Below are 18652 nucleotides of genomic sequence, written 5' to 3'. Positions count from 1 at the left end.
TATCATACCCGCCCACATACATCCAAATACGATGTCCGAATACATGCCCTACACCAAGTGTACAACATGGTAAAAATTCGATATCAAATGATGACTCGGGAAGAATTTTCCGCGAAGCAAGTAGTGAGTACGGGAAAAAAACGGTCATATTGGGGCCCACCACAATCCGTATGCGTGTTCTCCACGCGCCGCCGTGGGAGATTCTGATGGACCAGTTTCAATTCCATAGTAGAGTAGTATTATTATTAATAATAATGATGATGAAAAGCTATTTCATTTAAGCCTATAATATAATATTATTATTCTTCCAATTTAAGCAAGGTTTGTTTGTTCAAGTGGGTAAGCGGCCAAATCCATCCATCCATCACCATCCTTTAACTTATTTAAATAAATCAAACCTGCATCGTGTTGAAATGAAATTGTTAACTACAAAGGTGGATGTATGGTGGTGTGGTGGGGTGACTGACAATAAAGTGGTGATATTAATAATAGTAATAATAATCAATCTTCTAATTCCACCATTTACTCTGTAATTAAAGCTACTGTTGCTGTGAATGTAAGTAAGATTCATATTCATGTCACACCAAGCCATGTCAGAGGAAGATGGTTAATTGAAGCAGCTTTTGATTCTGAAAAGTGCTAAGGTATGAACTGGCTCTTAATTCTGTTCTTTTGCATGTTTATACTTCAAATTATGTGTGTAAAATTTATGATGCACATAAGGTGTTTGATGAAATGCAAGCATAGGATTTTAGACTTATTTTCGGGTAAATATGAATGTTTTTCTTTATCATATGCTGTTTGTTGATTTGGTATGCTAAAATATTCGCAAACTCTTCGTCTTTTTTCTTTCGTACTTTTTGACTGTTGTTATTCGTTATTCGGTTTTCTTATACTTGCATCATTTAAGGTGAGATAGTAATGTAAAGAAGTAAGGAACACATGGGTAGAACAGGGAGTTGGTTTTCGGCAATCAAGAGGGTTTTCACATCCAGTTCTAAAGACAAACTACCAAATGTAAGCCAAAGATTCAAACTTTATGGCTAACTTCTTCAACTAAATCCTCATTTGTAGCTAAAAACGTCGTGTTTCTTGATTTCTAATGATTGTATTGGTCACAGGAAATAGAGAGGAGAACCTCACACGAAAGGAAGGGGCGAGGGCGATTGAAACATGGCGAGAGTAGATCGTTCATTCCTTTATTTAGAGAACCGAGCAGCATCGAGAAAATCTTGGGAGAAGTTGACCAGCAATTGTTATTTATCGGTCATCCTACAACCGTCGAGCAACCGACAACCTCACAACCTTTGTTTTCCACTTCACCTAGGGTCAGTTCTCATCGAGCCACTTCTCCTAGAGTTGGCTCTCGTCGAGCCACTTCTCCTAGGGTTAGTTCTTATCGAGCCACGTCTCCTAGGGTGGTTTCTCCTTATAGTTCACCTCCTAGAGTTGTTCAAAGGCACAAGGAAACCAGCTATAGACCAGAGCCAACTATTAGACACCACCATCGTTTGGCCACCATAATTCAGGCTGCTTATAGAGGTTATATGGTAAGTAGGGGTGTGTATGGACAGGTATGGGTAGGTTTTGGGCTCAAACCGAATCAAAACCAAAATTTCAGTTTTTTTTTTTTTTTTTTTTTTTTGGGGGGGGGGTATTTGAAAACCGTTCGTTTTTACATTTTGGGCTTCAAAGTTTGTGGCTAATTAAGATTGGCCCAAAATAATGAAGTTGGGACTAATCTTTTTGCTAATTAATGATTAATTGATTATTATGCATTTGAGCTAAAATATTTGGGATAAACTATTTATTAAATTCTTATATATTAATTAACATTCAATATTAAAAATGAAAATCCATAAACTCAGTTGCATTCGTTTTTTTTTTTTTGGTTTTAATTACAAACAAAACCAAAGCCAAAACATAAAACCTAACGGTTGATTTTCATTTGGGTTTGATTGTTTCTGTTACTGATGTTTTTTCAGTTTCAAGCGTGCCTGGTAAGTTTTTTATATGATGTTCGAGTATTTGACATTTTTGTATTGGTTGAGTATATTGCATAGGCGAGGAGGAATTTTCGAGCTTTGAGGGGTCTCGTGAGGCTGCAAGGAGTGGTGAGAGGCCAAAACGTGAAGAGGCAAACAGTCAACGCAATGAAACACATGCAGTTATTGGTGAGAGTCCAGACACAGATTCAGTCACGAAGAATACAAATGTTGGAAAACCAAGCACTTGAACAACACACAAACATAAATGACTCTTCACTTGGCAAATGGAACTTCAGTAATCCGGTAATATCTCCTTTCCTTTTGTACACCACATGTCGTTCAGTTTATAACTTAGGTCCATAGATTCAAGTGGCTAAAATCAATTTTGAAAACTGGATCGGTCATCGAACTAGTCTCGCTATGGTTTACTAGTTGGATCTAACTAAAAAGTTAATGACGTCGTAACAAATTTTAAAAAATATCTACATATTACATGTAAATAGTAAATTATTATGTTCTTTATGTTTAAAGAGTAAAAGAAATACATTGTTATTTATTTATTTTTTTATAAGGAAAAATAATGAAGATTTTATTTGAAGAAAGAGTATTTAATTTAGCTATACAGAAATACAACATCACCATTTTTCTAGTTTTTGTTTGGCAAATTTCATACGTATATTAGAGAAGTTAATCTTAAATTTAAATAAAAAGATTCCAAAAGAGAATTTTCGTTACTCGAAACCAGTCTAACCACTCATCAAAAACTGGTAGCAGTGTACATGAGCACAGCTGAGCCTAAGCTTGGCTCGTTTAACTTACGAGAGCTCGAGTTGACTCATTTCAAGCTCTATATCTAGAGCTAACCTGAGCTTGGCTCGGTTCCTATTTATTATTGCCTTTACGGTTTTACCTAAAAAGTTGTGGGTTCGCAACTTGATGTATGGTTTGGTTTGGTTCGGTTCGGTTTCGGATACGCGATGCATCAGGAACCAGGCGAAGAACACTGGGACGATAGCTTAATAACGAAAGAAGTACGAGAAGCAAGACTACAAAGAAAAATAGAGGCCATGATCAAACGAGAACGAGCCATGGCCTATGCATACTCCCATCAGGTAACCTTAAAAACATCATCATTTAGTTCTCCAATATCAAACCCATTTTCATCACATTTGATCTTCAGTTATGGAAAGCCACACCAAAATCAGCTCAAACTGCTCTAACCGACATCCGGTCTGGCGGCTTTCCATGGTGGTGGAACTGGTTAGAACGACAGTTACAGTCCGATGAACCCACAAAACACTCCAGGTTCACACCACCCACACCAATATTCGAAACTGCCACACCGAGATCATCAAAATCAACGGTCCAGATTCGGGCCCGACCCATTATGACACCAACACGAACCACCACACCATTAACAACTCAAAACTTAATGAAATACTCCAAGTCAAAACGTGGTGCAAGCAGCTCAACTTACCCGGTGAAAGACGACGATAGTTTGATGAGCTGTCCGCCATTTTCGGTCCCGAACTACATGAATCCAACTGTTTCAGCTCGAGCCAAAGCGAGGCTAACGGGTGGGGACCGGGTGGTCACGAGCAATGCAGCTAGTGAGGCGTCGTCGAAACGAAGGTTTTCGTTCCCATTAACGCAAACAATCGGTTCGTCGTTTAAATGGAATAAAAGAAGTTCGGGTAAGGATCAAACGACAATGCCAGCTCCGAGGGTGTTATTGGAAAAACATAGATCACCACGGTCAGTTGGGGGCATGAGTATGGATTCATCCATGTCTATGCCAGCAGGATTTGGGAGGAAACCATTTAACAGATTTGTTTGAATTATTTGAACTTTTTGGGTGGGTTTGAGTTCTTCGATTTTATTCTTTTTTTTTACTTAATCTTCTTTTTGGGATATAGTGAGTGTTTGATCATCTATGTATTGGTTGAATGCAGAATGTTGATGTGTAATAACGAACAAGCATCTGTTTTTTGAGTGTATAAAAGTTGGTTTTTGTCTGTTAATAGTTGGTTTCAAACCGGAGCTAAACGAGTTCCAACCGAGCTTTATATACCGAAGTTGACTAGACTCGCTTACATTTTATATTTTATTATGTATAATTTGTAATAAATATTATTAGATACACAATTGCAATAAAGAATTAAATAACATATAGAGTTTAATTTTTCATTTTTATAATGGTTTTTCCAAAACCTCGGTTTTGGTTCCTTTTGTTTTTGTATACGACTCTCGTTGGCTTACATTTCCTTTGTCATGCCAGTCTCTGAGACTAATACCGTCATGTTAGTCTTTTTCCCTTTGATAAAGCTTTTAATGCAAAATGTAAATAAATAAATATATAATTAGAAATAAAAGATTTTAATTTAATAAAAATAAGAAAAATGAAAAGAAATATATAAACCCAAGCTGAACCCACTAGTCCCTCCCATTGGAGTTCAATAAATCAAATTCCGAGTTACTCAAGTTGATCTAATCGAAATATTCAAAATTTGAAGTTTTAAAGTTCAACTTTTTAGGACGAGCTAAAAAAAGAGAGATGAACAAGTATTATGACTATTATCTCTGTTTACTTGTGGTAATGAACCGAGCGAACATGAACAAGGCCTTGTTCGTGTTCGTTCGTTAAGAAAATAATGTGTTTACGAACACTTACCGAACGAGATTTTGTGTTCATGTTCGTTCATTAAGAAAATTAATGTGTTCACGAACATAAACGAACACAAATAAAATCAGAAAATCCTAGAGATTAAGACTGATGTATTCATCAATGTGAATAATGAAAGCCTATAAAGGAATCGATTGAACACGAAAAATGGCATGTTGGTGTTCTTTCATTTAACTTTAAAAAGAAAATAGACACTTAGTTGAACAAATATTTATTTTCATGTTCGTTTATTTAAAAAGGGACATTTGTGTTCATTTGTTTAAAATCTAAACGAACATAACTGAAAAAAGATAAACGAACATACATGAACAAATATAAATGAACACAAACAAACATAAACGAACTTAAATGAAAACAGCTAAATGAACACAAATTAACAAATATAAAATCTTTAAGCAGATGACCTATCTAGATAATATTTAATTATTTTCTATTAATACATAAACGAATATAAATGAATATAAATAAACGAACATAAATGAACGAACGGAACATGTGTTCATGTTCGTTCGTTTAATTAAATGAATACAAGTTTTTTGTTCAAGTTCGTTCGTTTATTAAATAAACAAATATAAACAAACTTTTCGCCGAATGGTTTACGAATGTTCACCGAACGTTCGGTTCGTTTACAGGTGTTATTAAAAGATAAATAACTTGAAGTCACGACTTCCCAATTTCCTACCCAAAAGTACTAGTTTTATGGGTCCAATGGGCTTGGCCTTAAAAGTATCGGCTTCATGGCCATCTTTAACTTTGTATGATGATGATTTGTGGTACTACTGTTATCTTAAGCTTGGATTTTTGGATCAACTTAATTATTTTCTTTACGACATGTTAAAACGGTTTTACACAATAAAGGTATGTTATTTTAGTTTTATATGGAGTTCTATCATTAATGCTTGGCTTTTTAGTTGTACTTCAAAGTTTATCGGTGTTTATGTAATAAAATTACGTTGTTGTTTCTATGTAGATTTACTCGTGTTTATGTAAAGCCATGTATTTTGTGTGTGGAAGATAATTAGTGATCCCCGCCGGGTAAGTAAAAAGTTAACATCGGTCATCATTACTTGATTAGCGAGAATTTACATAATTGATCACTAGATAAAATGTAACGTAAAAGAAAGAGAGAAATCTATAATTTTTTTTAACGGCCAACAAATACTCTAAATGGACTACTACCTAAATTCAGCACATCGGGATACTTTCGTTTTCGATCCGGGAAACTCTTGCCTAAGGCCAACATCTGTGAACACTCGCCCGAAGGCACGATAGTGCAGTGAGATAAAATCCGTTCAATTCAAGGATCAACTAGTCTCCTATCATCGCCCTGGTGCCTCTAAAACTAAATATCAGAAGTATGAATTGAACTTGAGTCACATGAAATACAAAATATCTCTCACTTAGCACTTCACCACCAGCTCATTGACTAATCAAGTAATAGAAATAAAATGCTATAGTTTTTCATTTTCCTGTATTTTTATTAAGCAAACATTCTACTATAATATTTAGCAATTATATTTGGGAAGTGTCGAAGCATGAGATGAATCTGACCTGATCCATGACGATGTTTCCACGGATTTTGAGATGAACGAACCACGTTTTGATCTTCTTCTCCGGCTGCTTGGGATCTGCAACGGCTTTTTGGGGGTGTGGAGGTGACCGCTAAGAAATCTCGAGGATCTCTTGTTCACAGACACAAAAATATGGTGGTGGCTCTTATTGAGAATGACCAACCCCTAATAAGGAGGTGGAGACCTGCTTATATAGGGAGCCTCATGGCCACCATCATGGTACCCTAATGGGCCTAGCCCAGTTAGGGTTACCTCCACAAAACCCCCTCAGCCCAATAACAATGTATTAGTCCATATAATAAAATAAGCCAAACATAATAAATTTAGGGTCGTAAAACCGGGTTTATGTGACAACTGCCCAATCCGACCCGACCCAGGTACCCGTTTTCTGATCCTATTCTTTTTATGATTTAAAAGTTGATTATTAATCTTTGTAAATTTAACATTTAATAAATCGTATATATATATATATATAAATTTTTATAATACTTACTCCTAATAATAATATTTCCTTTCCGCCGTCCCGCCTCTTTTCTCCTTTGTCGCCGTCCCGCCCCTTTGCTTAACCCTTGAGCCTTGAACCCCTTTTCCTCTTAACTCTTTGCTTGTCCTTTGGTTCTTCACGCCTAAGGATGTCTGCGCAGCTCCACGCGCCAGACTCCTTACAAGGAAGCCTGCGCGAAGACCAACTTGTTCCTGCGATTCGAGAGACGAACTCTTCTCGCAGCGCGCTAGGAATTGTAGTTCTTCTCGCAGCGCGTTAAGAATTGCAGTTCTTCTCGCAGCGCGCTAAGAATTTTAGTTCTTCTCGCAGCGCGCTAAGAACGGTAGTTCTTCACGCAGCGCGCTAAGAATTGTAGTTCTTCTCGCAGCGCGCTAAGAACGGTAGTTCTTCCCGCGACGCGCTAAGAATTGTAGTTCTTCTCGCAGCGCGCTAAGAACGGTAGTTCTTCCCGCGACGCGCTAAGGATTGTCCTCTGTCTGCCTTCGCCCTCGCGCGTAGCGCTCGAGTCTTCTCGCGCTAAACCTTAAGTCTTTTCTTCAGTTTAGGTCAGCCTGTATTCTTTTGAGATATCTTATCTTTTGTTTGAACTCTTTAGGTCAGTTCCGACATCTGTCCGAAAAGCCACTTTCGGCGCAGCATGCGCACCAATCCTATTGGTTGACAGAAAAAGTGACTGACATAATCTTTTGAAATCTTCTTTTGCATGCCTTGAACAGTGTTTTATCTGACACCTCCCATGCTTTGACCTGTAACCTGTCAGCTTTTCCATCCCCTGCAGCTGCCGGCATATCTTTCCATATCTTTTGCTTTTGGATTCTTATGCTTTTTGATATCTTTTGCTTGATTTGTCTAGATCTTTTCCTTTTTTCTAGGGATTGTGTTCCCTAGGGTTTCCCTATATATAATACTATTTTCTTGTTATTTAACACTACACACACTACACTTAAACACTCCCCATATCTCTCTCCCTTTGCTCTCTGCCCTAATTCCTCAGCCGCCTCCACTCTCTTTGCCTCCGTCTTCTCTTCTGTTCTGCCCAGATCTCGGTAAATATATATATTTTGTTTAAGTAACTTACATATATTCAAGACATAAAAACCAATCGTTAAACCAATAACCTCTTATTTATAGGTTAACTTGTGCTTATTTAAAAGTTGGTCTTGCATTATCTTTCAACACACCTTTTTCAAGTGAGTAATCTCGTACCTAATCCCTTTTTATTTTTAATGTTTTGGGATGTTCATGTGTTCGTACAAACTTGAGTCTTAAACTTGTTTATAAACTTTTGTCGCGCAAAACCCCATGTGTTATAAACGTAGACTTGGCTGTTTATTTGTATGTGTGGATCATTAACCGTCTTGTCGGCCTATTCCGCAGTTTTCATGGATCCATTAGATGAACACGGGAGAACTATCGTTTATGATTTCTCTTTTGTTTACACTTGCACAGTTTTCTTGTTTTTGTGCTCAATTGGGAGCACGGATTGAACTATGAGCTATGATCTAAGGCTTGATCACAATCTGATTACACCCTTGTTGAACACCAGTTATACACATGATGCGCGCAGATATTGTTATCTATTTATATCTATTAAACTTGATTTCTCACCGACACGCAAGTGTTGACGTTTTATTTTAACACATGTTCAGGTTTGTTGTAGCTGTTTCTGGAAGCTTGAGGACACATAGGATGTTTTCTTTTCTTTTGGACCTAGTTTAAAATGTAACAAGACAAGTTTATGTTATTTGAATATTTTAAGTTATGATATGATTTATGTTACTTTATGTCATGTTCTGCGCGTGCGCAATGAAATGTATTTATTGAATATTGACACCCAAATAGTGTCGCGAGTAATGAAACAATACGTGGCGCCCCGATGTATAATCCGCCATCGGTCGGGGTGTTACAGATTGGTATCAGAGCTCCGTGACTTTAGGATAGGTGGTTAGACGTAACGACCTATAATACCTAAGAGTCCCTTTTCGCGCATGAGAAATATCTCATGTTTGCGCGCTAATTGTTATTTACTCGATATTTATAAAATATGCTGGCGCATACGCAGCACTTGATTTCATGTTTTATTCGCGATCTTTCGATTTTTATTAAATTTCAATTTATTTCTTTACTTACATATTCGTTTGTTGTGGGGATTGAAAATCCGAGAAGTCATGGTGGTACATGAATAGTTGATTTTCAATTACCATTAACTTTATGTTTTAAATTGAAGATTTGAAAAGTCATGGTGATACATGAATTGTCAATCTCCAATATTCATTTACTCGATATTTTAAATTGAAGATTTGAAAAGTCATGGTGATACATGAATTGTCAATCTCCAATATTCATTTACTCGATATTTTAAATTGAAGATTTGAAAAGTCATGGTGATACATGAATGGTCAACCTTCAATGCTCATTTACTCGTATATTTTAAATTGAGAATTCGGAAAGTCATGGTGATGCATGAATGGTCGATTTTCAATTCGAATTCATTACCTGTATTAAGTTTGCATTTAAATTCATACTTTTATTTCAAAATTTGACAGCATTTAACTTCGCGAAACAAGCTTTACGACGGTATACTATGCGCTAAAACGATTTCATATACCAAGATATTAACGAAAACTAAAACTTTTATAGAATGCCTCCGCTATCAGCTCGTTATCAGAGGAGAGAGGCTGCGCGCAGACGTAGGCAGCAACGTTCCCAGGAAATGGCCGCCGCGATAGCCCAAGCCTTAAACCAAACTAATCCCAACCCCTCCGGATACAATATTAAGTCCTTTAATGCGGGTAACCCTCCGAAATTCACAGGGCTTGAAGGAGCCACCGTGATGCTCCAGTGGCTCGAGAAAATTGAAAACACTTTCCTCCATACCCAATGCCCTCCAGACCGACGAACCTTATATGCCTCTAGTGTCCTGGAATCAAGGGCGCTTACTTGGTGGAACGGAGTAGCTCATGCGCGTGGCGCAGAGGCTGCTTCTAGCATGCTCTGGGAGGAATTCAAGGAAATCTTGACGCGAGAGTTCTGCCCTCCCAACGAAGTAAAGCGCCTGGAGGAAGAGTTTTGGAACCTGAAACAGTACAGTGGCGAAGCGCGCGAGTACGCGACGCGCTTCCATGAATTAAGCTTGCTTGTCCCACACCTAGTTACCCCTTCCCGCCGAGCCATCGAGAAGTTCCTTGGGGGTCTCCCCATGGAAATCCAAGATTCTGTATGGGCCAGGAACCCACTAACCATCTCTGACGCCATCGAGTTGGCCGCTGTGCTCAGCGACAACCATGTCAGGGCAGGAACCCTGTTCCTGCGGGGAGCTGAGAAGACCAAACCCACCAAGACTGTCCCAGAACCAACAGAAACCAAACCAGAACCCTCAAACCGTAACAACCTCAAGCGCAGGCGCAAAGCCTATGCGCTTACCATCCCGCCCATTGTCCAGCAACCCACCTACCAACCTCCAGTTTACGCGCCTAACCCACTGTCGACCTACCCAACACCTCTTGTAGTCCACAACTATGCCTTAACCAATCCAGCACTCCCTGCCCCGCCAACTAAGAAACCCTACACAGGAAACCAACCCTTTTGCCCAACCTGTAGACTTCACCATCCAACTCAAGTCCCGTGTCGACAATGTAACCGATGTGGCCGTACTGGTCACACTGCTGAGAACTGTAGAGTCCTTCCCTCCAACCCAATTGCGCAAACACCACCAACCTACCTGCAGAACCCACAACCAACATACCCTAATCCACGACCCAGGTCGTGCTATAACTGCGGTGACCCCAGTCATTTCCGGAACGCGTGCCCGAGACTACAAGTTCAGATTACGCAAGCTAATCCGGTTAACCAAATTTCGAACCAAGTGACGCGCGGACGAGCTTTTAATATAACCGCGCACCAAGCGCAAGCGAATAATGACGTGGTTAATGGTACATTTTTACTTAACGGACAATATGCATCTATACTTTTTGATACTGGCGCCGATAGAAGTTTTATTTCTCGCGCATTTGAGCAGAAACTTGCGCGACCGCGCATAAACTTAAGCGAAAACTTTTCAGTTGAATTGGCTAATGGTGAAACTATTTTAATAAACTCCGTGATCAAAGATTGTACGCTTAACCTTAACGAAAACGATTTTCTAATCGACCTCATTCCCATGCCTCTTGGAAGTTTTGATGTGATTATTGGAATGGACTGGCTCTCGCAAAATCGCGCCGAAGTATTCTGCGCCAAGAAGTTGATTCGCATACCTCGGGAAAATGGTGATCTGCATATCTACGGCGAGAAACCATCTAACGGTCTTAAACTTATGTCATGCACTGAAGCCCGAAGACTTTTGCGGAAGAAATGTGTTGCATTCTTAGCCCATGTGGTCAAACCCGATGAAGGAAAGAAGAAACTTTCTGAAATCCCCATCGTGCGTGACTTTCCTGATGTCTTTCCCGATGATCTTTCTGGTTTACCTCCCGCTCGGGAAGTCGAGTTTCGTGTTGATCTTGTCCCTGGCGCATCCCCCGTAGCCAAATCTCCTTATCGACTTGCACCCGCTGAAATGCAAGAATTGGCAAGTCAACTTCAAGAGTTGACCGCTAAAGGATTCATTCGCCCTAGCTCTTCGCCCTGGGGTGCTCCGGTGTTGTTCGTTAAAAAGAAAGATGGTACGTTTCGCATGTGTATTGATTACCGCGAGCTGAACAAGCTCACTATTAAGAACCGGTATCCCTTACCGCGTATTGACGACCTCTTTGATCAACTCCAAGGTGCCTCTTGTTTCTCCAAGATCGATCTCCGTTCTGGCTATCACCAGTTGCGTATCCGCGAAGAGGACGTTCCCAAGACTGCTTTTCGAACCCGCTATGGCCATTTTGAATTCTTGGTCATGTCCTTCGGTTTAACCAACGCACCCGCCGTTTTCATGGATCTAATGAATCGGGTGTGTAGGCCTTTCTTGGATAAATTCGTGATCGTGTTCATCGATGATGTTCTGGTGTATTCTAAAACCAAGGCCGAGCATGAGCAACATCTTCGGTTGGTGTTGCAAAAGCTTCAAACCGAGCAACTCTTTGCCAAACTCTCCAAGTGTGAGTTTTGGTCGGATGAAGTACAGTTTCTTGGTCATGTTGTAAACAGGATGGGTATTCATGTCGACCCATCCAAGATTGAAGCAATCAAGAACTGGATTACGCCATCCACTCCTACCGAAATCCGTTCCTTTTTGGGCTTAGCTGGTTACTACCGGCGATTCATTTCGAACTTCTCAAAGATCGCTTTGCCTTTAACAGCTTTAACGCACAAAGGCAAACCGTATATTTGGGGCTCGAAGCAAGAAGAAGCCTTTCTGAAGCTCAAGCAATTGTTGTGCGAAGCTCCTGTTCTAGCGTTACCTGAGGGTAATGATGATTTTGTCGTGTATTGTGATGCCTCCAACCAAGGTCTCGGTTGTGTACTTATGCAACGAGGCAAGGTTATCGCTTACGCGTCAAGGCAACTCAAAATTCACGAAAAGAATTATACGACTCACGATCTCGAACTTGGTGCAGTTGTATTTGCCTTGAAAATCTGGAGACACTACCTCTATGGGACTAAGTGTATCATTTACACAGACCATAAAAGCCTTCAGCACATTTTTGATCAAAAGGAACTTAACATGAGACAACGTCAATGGAACGAACTCATCAGCGATTACGATTGTGAGATCCGGTATCACCCTGGAAAGGCTAATGTGGTAGCCGATGCGCTCAGCCGAAAACCCAGCCAACTTAACTGTATCTTGCCGCGCACGCAGCTTCACTTCGCGCCGATTCAAAGCAATCTTGAATCACGCATTCGTGACGCGCAGCGCGCATCCATCAGCAATGGCAACCTTCGCGCCGAGTTAGCGTGTGGCGCGGAAGCGCATTTTGTCCCTAATCTGAGTGGAATTCTCTGTTATCTCAATCGCATCTGGATCCCCAATGATGAGAATCTTCGCTCTGTCATACTGAGTGAAGCGCACAAATCTCGGTATTCAGTTCATCCTGGTGCTGACAAAATGTACAAAGATTTGCGCCTTTCTTTTTGGTGGCCTGGTATGAAAAAGGATATTGCTGTGTTCGTAGCTAAATGCCTAACTTGTTCTAAGGTAAAAGCTGAACATCAACGCCCATCTGGTTTGCTCGAACAACCTGAAATTCCTACGTGGAAATGGGAAAGTATAGCAATGGACTTTATCACCAAGTTAACCTTGACCGCAAGCAAACATGATAGCATTTGGGTAATAGTGGATCGATTGACCAAGTCTGCCCACTTCCTGCCCATTCGTGAAACCTACCGTGTTGAACAACTTGCGCATCTATATGTCAAGGAAATTGTCTGCCGTCATGGTACTCCCTTGAGCATCATATCCGATCGCGATGGCCGTTTTATATCTCGCTTTTGGAAATCTCTCCAATCTGCGCTAGGAACTCGTTTGGACATGAGTACTGCATATCATCCTCAGACTGACGGACAGTCTGAGCGAACCATCCAAACCCTTGAGGATATGCTTCGATCTTGTGTTCTTGATTTTGGAGGTAATTGGGATTCACACCTACCTCTGGTCGAGTTCTCTTATAATAACAGCTATCATTCCAGCATCGGTATGGCCCCATTTGAAGCACTTTACGGTCGAAAGTGCCGTTCACCGATTTGTTGGAACGAAGTGGGTGAAGTTCAAATCACAGGACCCGAACTAGTTCAAGAGACAACCGATAAAATCGCCAAGATCCGTGATCATCTGCTGACTGCCAGAAGCCGACAGAAGAGTTACGCAGATCGCAGGTGGAAGCCTCTCGAATTTCTAGTTGGTGATCTTGTTCTCCTCAAAGTGTCGCCCTGGAAGGGTGTTGTCCGCTTTGGGAAGAAAGGTAAGCTTGCGCCTCGTTATGTTGGTCCATTCAAGATTCTTGCAAGGGTGGGAAAAGTTGCCTACAAACTAGACCTGCCGCCCGCGCTCAGCAATGTGCATCCAACCTTCCATGTATCCAATCTCAAGAAATGTTTAGCTGACGAGAACCTCCACATACCACTTGATGAAGTTCAAGTTGATGAGTCTATGCACTTCGTTGAGAAGCCTGTTGAGATTATGGATCGCGAGGTAAAGCAAACCAAGCGCAGTCGCATCCCTATTGTTAAAGTTCGTTGGCAGTCCAAGCGCGGAGCCGAGTTCACTTGGGAAAGGGAAGATCAGATGAAGATCAAGTACCCGCACCTTTTCTCTGCGCAACCTACTTCGAGTTAAATTTCGGGACGAAATTTCTTAAAGTAGGGGAGACTGTGACAACTGCCCAATCCGACCCGACCCAGGTACCCGTTTTCTGATCCTATTCTTTTTATGATTTAAAAGTTGATTATTAATCTTTGTAAATTTAACATTTAATAAATCGTATATATATATATATAAATTTTTATAATACTTACTCCTAATAATAATATTTCCTTTTCGCCGTCCCGCCTCTTTTCTCCTTTGTCGCCGTCCCGCCCCTTTGCTTAACCCTTGAGCCTTGAACCCCTTTTCCTCTTAACTCTTTGCTTGTCCTTTGGTTCTTCCCGCCTAAGGATGTCTGCGCAGCTCCACGCGCCAGACTCCTTACAAGGAAGCCTGCGCGAAGACCAACTTGTTCCTGCGATTCGAGAGACGAACTCTTCTCGCAGCGCGCTAGGAATTGCAGTTCTTCTCGCAGCGCGCTAGGAATTGCAGTTCTTCTCGCAGCGCGTTAAGAAGTGCAGTTCTTCTCGCAGCGCGCTAAGAACGGTAGTTCTTCTCGCAGCGCGCTAAGAACGGTAGTTCTTCCCGCGACGCGCTAAGAACGGTAGTTCTTCTCGCAGCGCGCTAAGAACGGTAGTTCTTCCCGCGACGCGCTAAGAATTGTAGTTCTTCTCGCAACGCGCTAAGAACGGTAGTTCTTCCCGCGACGCGCTAAGGATTGTCCTCTGTCTGCCTTCGCCCTCGCGCGTGCGCTCGAGTCTTCTCGCGCTAAACCTTAAGTCTTTTCTTCAGTTTAGGTCAGCCTGTATTCTTTTGAGATATCTTATCTTTTGTTTGAACTCTTTAGGTCAGTTCCGACATCTGTCCGAAAAGCCACTTTCGGCGCAGCATGCGCACCAATCCTATTGGTTGACAGAAAAAGTGACTGACATAATCTTTTGAAATCTTCTTTTGCATGCCTTGAACAGTGTTTTATCTGACACCTCCCATGCTTTGACCTGTAACCTGTCAGCTTTTCCATCCCCTGCAGCTGCCGGCATATCTTTCCATATCTTTTGCTTTTGGATTCTTATGCTTTTTAATATCTTTTGCTTGATTTGTCTAGATCTTTTCCTCTTTTCTAGGGATTGTGTTCCCTAGGGTTTCCCTATATATAATACTATTTTCTTGTTATTTAACACTACACACACTACACTTAAACACTCCCCATATCTCTCTCCCTTTGCTCTCTGCCCTAATTCCTCAGCCGCCTCCACTCTCTTTGCCTCCGTCTTCTCTTCTGTTCTGCCCAGATCTCGGTAAATATATATATTTTGTTTAAGTAACTTACATATATTCAAGACATAAAAACCAATCGTTAAACCAATAACCTCTTATTTATAGGTTAACTTGTGCTTATTTAAAAGTTGGTCTTGCATTATCTTTCAACACACCTTTTTCAGGTGAGTAATCTCGTACCTAATCCCTTTTTATTTTTAATGTTTTGGGATGTTCATGTGTTCGTACAAACTTGAGTCTTAAACTTGTTTATAAACTTTTGTCGCGCAAAACCCCATGTGTTATGGACGTAGACTTGGCTGTTTATTTGTATGTGTGGATCATTAACCGTCTTGTCGGCCTATTCCGCAGTTTTCATGGATCCATTAGATGAACACGGGAGAACTATCGTTTATGATTTCTCTTTTGTTTACACTTGCACAGTTTTCTTGTTTTTGTGCTCAATTGGGAGCACGGATTGAACTATGAGCTATGATCTAAGGCTTGATCACAATCTGATTACACCCTTGTTGAACACCAGTTATACACATGATGCGCGCAGATATTGTTATCTATTTATATCTATTAAACTTGATTTCTCACCGACACGCAAGTGTTGACGTTTTATTTTAACACATGTTCAGGTTTGCTGTAGCTGTTTCTGGAAGCTTGAGGACACATAGGATGTTTTCTTTTCTTTTGGACCTAGTTTAAAATGTAACAAGACAAGTTTATGTTATTTGAATATTTTAAGTTATGATATGATTTATGTTACTTTATGTCATGTTCTGCGCGTGCGCAATGAAATGTATTTATTGAATATTGACACCCAAATAGTGTCGCGAGTAATGAAACAATACGTGGCGCCCCGATGTATAATCCGCCATCGGTCGGGGTGTTACAGTTTAGTACCATACCCCTACAAGCCCCCCAAGTCCAGCGTTGCTCCTAGGCGCGCAAGGGTTTAGGTGGAGCGCTGGACTTTATGAGGTGAGGCGGTTTTTTCCCTTTTCTTCGGCCTTATCTTTATTGTCTTTGAGTTTTGGGAGGTTTTCTTCATGATGGTGACGTGTTGTGGTCGTTATGATAATGATGGTGCACTAGCATGAATAAGATGTGAATAATAAAGCCTGCGCGCGAGGCGACTTACGGGTCTATGAGAATAATAAAGCCTGCGCGCGAGGCGACTTACGGGTCTATGAGAATAATAAAGCCTGCGCGCGAGGCGACTTTCGAGCTATAAAATAATAAAGCCTGCGCGCGAGGCGACTTACGGGCTATAAGAATAATAGAGCTTGCGCGCGAGAGGCGTCTTACGAGCTATGAGAATAATAAAGCCTGCGCGCGAGAGGCGACTTACGAGCTATAAGAATAATAGAGCTTGCGCGCGAGAGGCGTCTTACGAGCTATGAGAATAATAAAGGCTGCGCGCGAGAGGCGACTTACGAGCCATAAGAATAATAAAAGCTTGCGCGCGAGAGGCGTCTTACGAGCTATGAGAATAATAAAAGCTTGCGCGCGAGAGGCGTCTTACGAGCTATGAGAATAATAAAAGCTTGCGCGCGAGAGGCGTCTTACGAGCTATGAGAATAATAAAAGCTGGCGCGCGGGAGGCGTCTTACGAGCTATGAGAATAATAAAAGCTTGCGCGTGAGAAGCGTCTTACGAGCTATAATAATAATTAAGCTGGCGCGTGAGACGACTTACGAGCTATGAAAAAATAAAGCTTGCGCGCGAAGCGACTTACGAGCTGTGAAAATAATGAAGCTTGCGCGCGAGGCGTCTTACGAGCTGTAATATGATGATAATGACTGGCCTAAAAGGGCCTCTTCTGCGCAGGATGACTGTCCCGGCTTGTCTTCAAAATAGTGATGGAGGCACAAATGGCCAGATAATAATAACGATGTCATAGGTGCTTGTGCGGCTCATAGCCGGACCTTTAAGTATGGCGCGTGGCCATATGGGTTATTATGAGGATTCCCAACCTTTAAGTGTGGCGCGTAGCCATATGGGATATTATGAGGATTCCCAACCTTTAAGTTTGGCGCGTAGCCATATGGGATATTATGAGGATTCCCAACATTTAAGTGTGGCGCGTAGCCATATGGGTTATTATGAGGATTCCCAACCTTTAAGTGTGGCGCGTAGCCATATGGGATATTATGAGGATTCCCAACCTTTAAGTATGACTCATTCGTTGCTTTGGATTAGACTATTGTCTCGTCTCATGAGTACAATCATGCTCGCGCGCAGATGTGATGCGCGAGCATACATGATGCGTGAGCATCTGATATGCATGAGCATACGTGAAGCCCAATAAAATATGTGATGCGTGAGCGTATGAGATGCGTGAGCATCTGATATGCATGAGCATACGTGATGCGTGAGCACACGTGATGCGTGAGCATATGTGACGCGTGAGCATGCGTGATGCGTGAGCGTTTGAGATGCGTGAGCATCTGATGCACGAGCATACGTGATGCGTGAGCACACGTGATGCGTGAGCATATGTGACGCGTGAGCATGCTTGATGCTTGAGCATATGTGGTATGCGTGAGCATGTGATATACATGAGCTGTGGCGCAGAGTAATCGCCGGGAGCGCGCATGCGACCCGCTGTGGCGTAGAGTGATCGCCGGGAGCGATTTTGATCCGCGGTGGCGCGCATGATCTAGAGATTTTGAATATCCACATCAGGTAGGTTTTATGCAAAACCAACAGATATGATAGGATTTATAGATCTATGAATATGAAGTGTGACTGTTGCTCAAACGAACCCAGATCTGAAAAAATCATAACTAGATTTGGTATATTTCACTTAGAAAAAACACAGATCTAAGGGTTTTCCCCAAAAGTTTGGTGGTATCTCTTCCTGTGTATTTCCAGATCTGGAAGTATTCTTTGGATCTACGGATTTTTAGATTTCCATAGAACATATCTGGAAGAAAAAACCGTAGACCTGAGATATTGATGAACAGATCGGAGGGCCGAGACGAGAAGCGAAGTGTGGTTCATTGCCGTCCCACGGATGGCGCCAATGTCGAAGCATGAGATGAATCTGACCTGATCCATGACGATGTTTCCACGGATTTTGAGATGAACGAACCACGTTTTGATCTTCTTCTCCGGCTGCTTGGGATCTGCAACGGCTTTTTGGGGGTGTGGAGGTGACCGCTAAGAAATCTCGAGGATCTCTTGTTCACAGACACAAAAATATGGTGGTGGCTCTTATTGAGAATGACCAACCCCTAATAAGGAGGTGGAGACCTGCTTATATAGGGAGCCTCATGACCACCATCATGGTACCCTAATGGGCCTAGCCCAGTTAGGGTTACCTCCACAAAACCCCCTCAGCCCAATAACAATGTATTAGTCCATATAATAAAATAAGCCAAACATAATAAATTTAGGGTCGTAAAA

At 41.4% G+C, this 18652-nt stretch overlaps 1 protein-coding gene across 1 annotated transcript; it reads left to right on the top strand.

Annotated features, from left to right (window-relative positions):
* The first annotated feature begins 942 nt into the window (after positions 1-942).
* On the top strand, positions 943-3863 carry LOC143625086 (protein IQ-DOMAIN 13-like). The gene is made up of 5 exons (XM_077095540.1): positions 943-1017; positions 1122-1550; positions 2064-2291; positions 2975-3100; positions 3169-3863. Exons 1-5 carry the CDS (start codon positions 943-945, stop codon positions 3823-3825), a joined length of 1515 nt encoding a protein of 504 aa, XP_076951655.1. The 3' UTR covers positions 3826-3863.
* The last annotated feature ends 14789 nt before the right edge of the window (positions 3864-18652 follow it).

Source organism: Bidens hawaiensis, unplaced genomic scaffold, assembly GCF_021521415.1.
Source record: "Bidens hawaiensis isolate Kalapana, Puna unplaced genomic scaffold, B.hawaiensis_p1.1 tig00004020_1, whole genome shotgun sequence".
Taxonomy (NCBI): Eukaryota; Viridiplantae; Streptophyta; class Magnoliopsida; order Asterales; family Asteraceae; genus Bidens; species Bidens hawaiensis.
This window is presented reverse-complemented; position numbering and strand designations above follow the sequence as displayed.

What these genes read in the sequence shown, in the direction of transcription:
- LOC143625086 (XM_077095540.1), top strand. Translation starts at nt 943, where the DNA reads ATGGGTAGAACAGGGAGTTGGTTTTCGGCAATCAAGAGGGTTTTCACA. An exon ending in AATGGAACTTCAGTAATCCG is followed by an intron (nt 2,292 to 2,974) that starts GTAATATCTCCT and finishes GCGATGCATCAG; the next exon opens with GAACCAGGCGAAGAACACTG. An exon ending in CCTATGCATACTCCCATCAG is followed by an intron (nt 3,101 to 3,168) that starts GTAACCTTAAAA and finishes TTTGATCTTCAG; the next exon opens with TTATGGAAAGCCACACCAAA.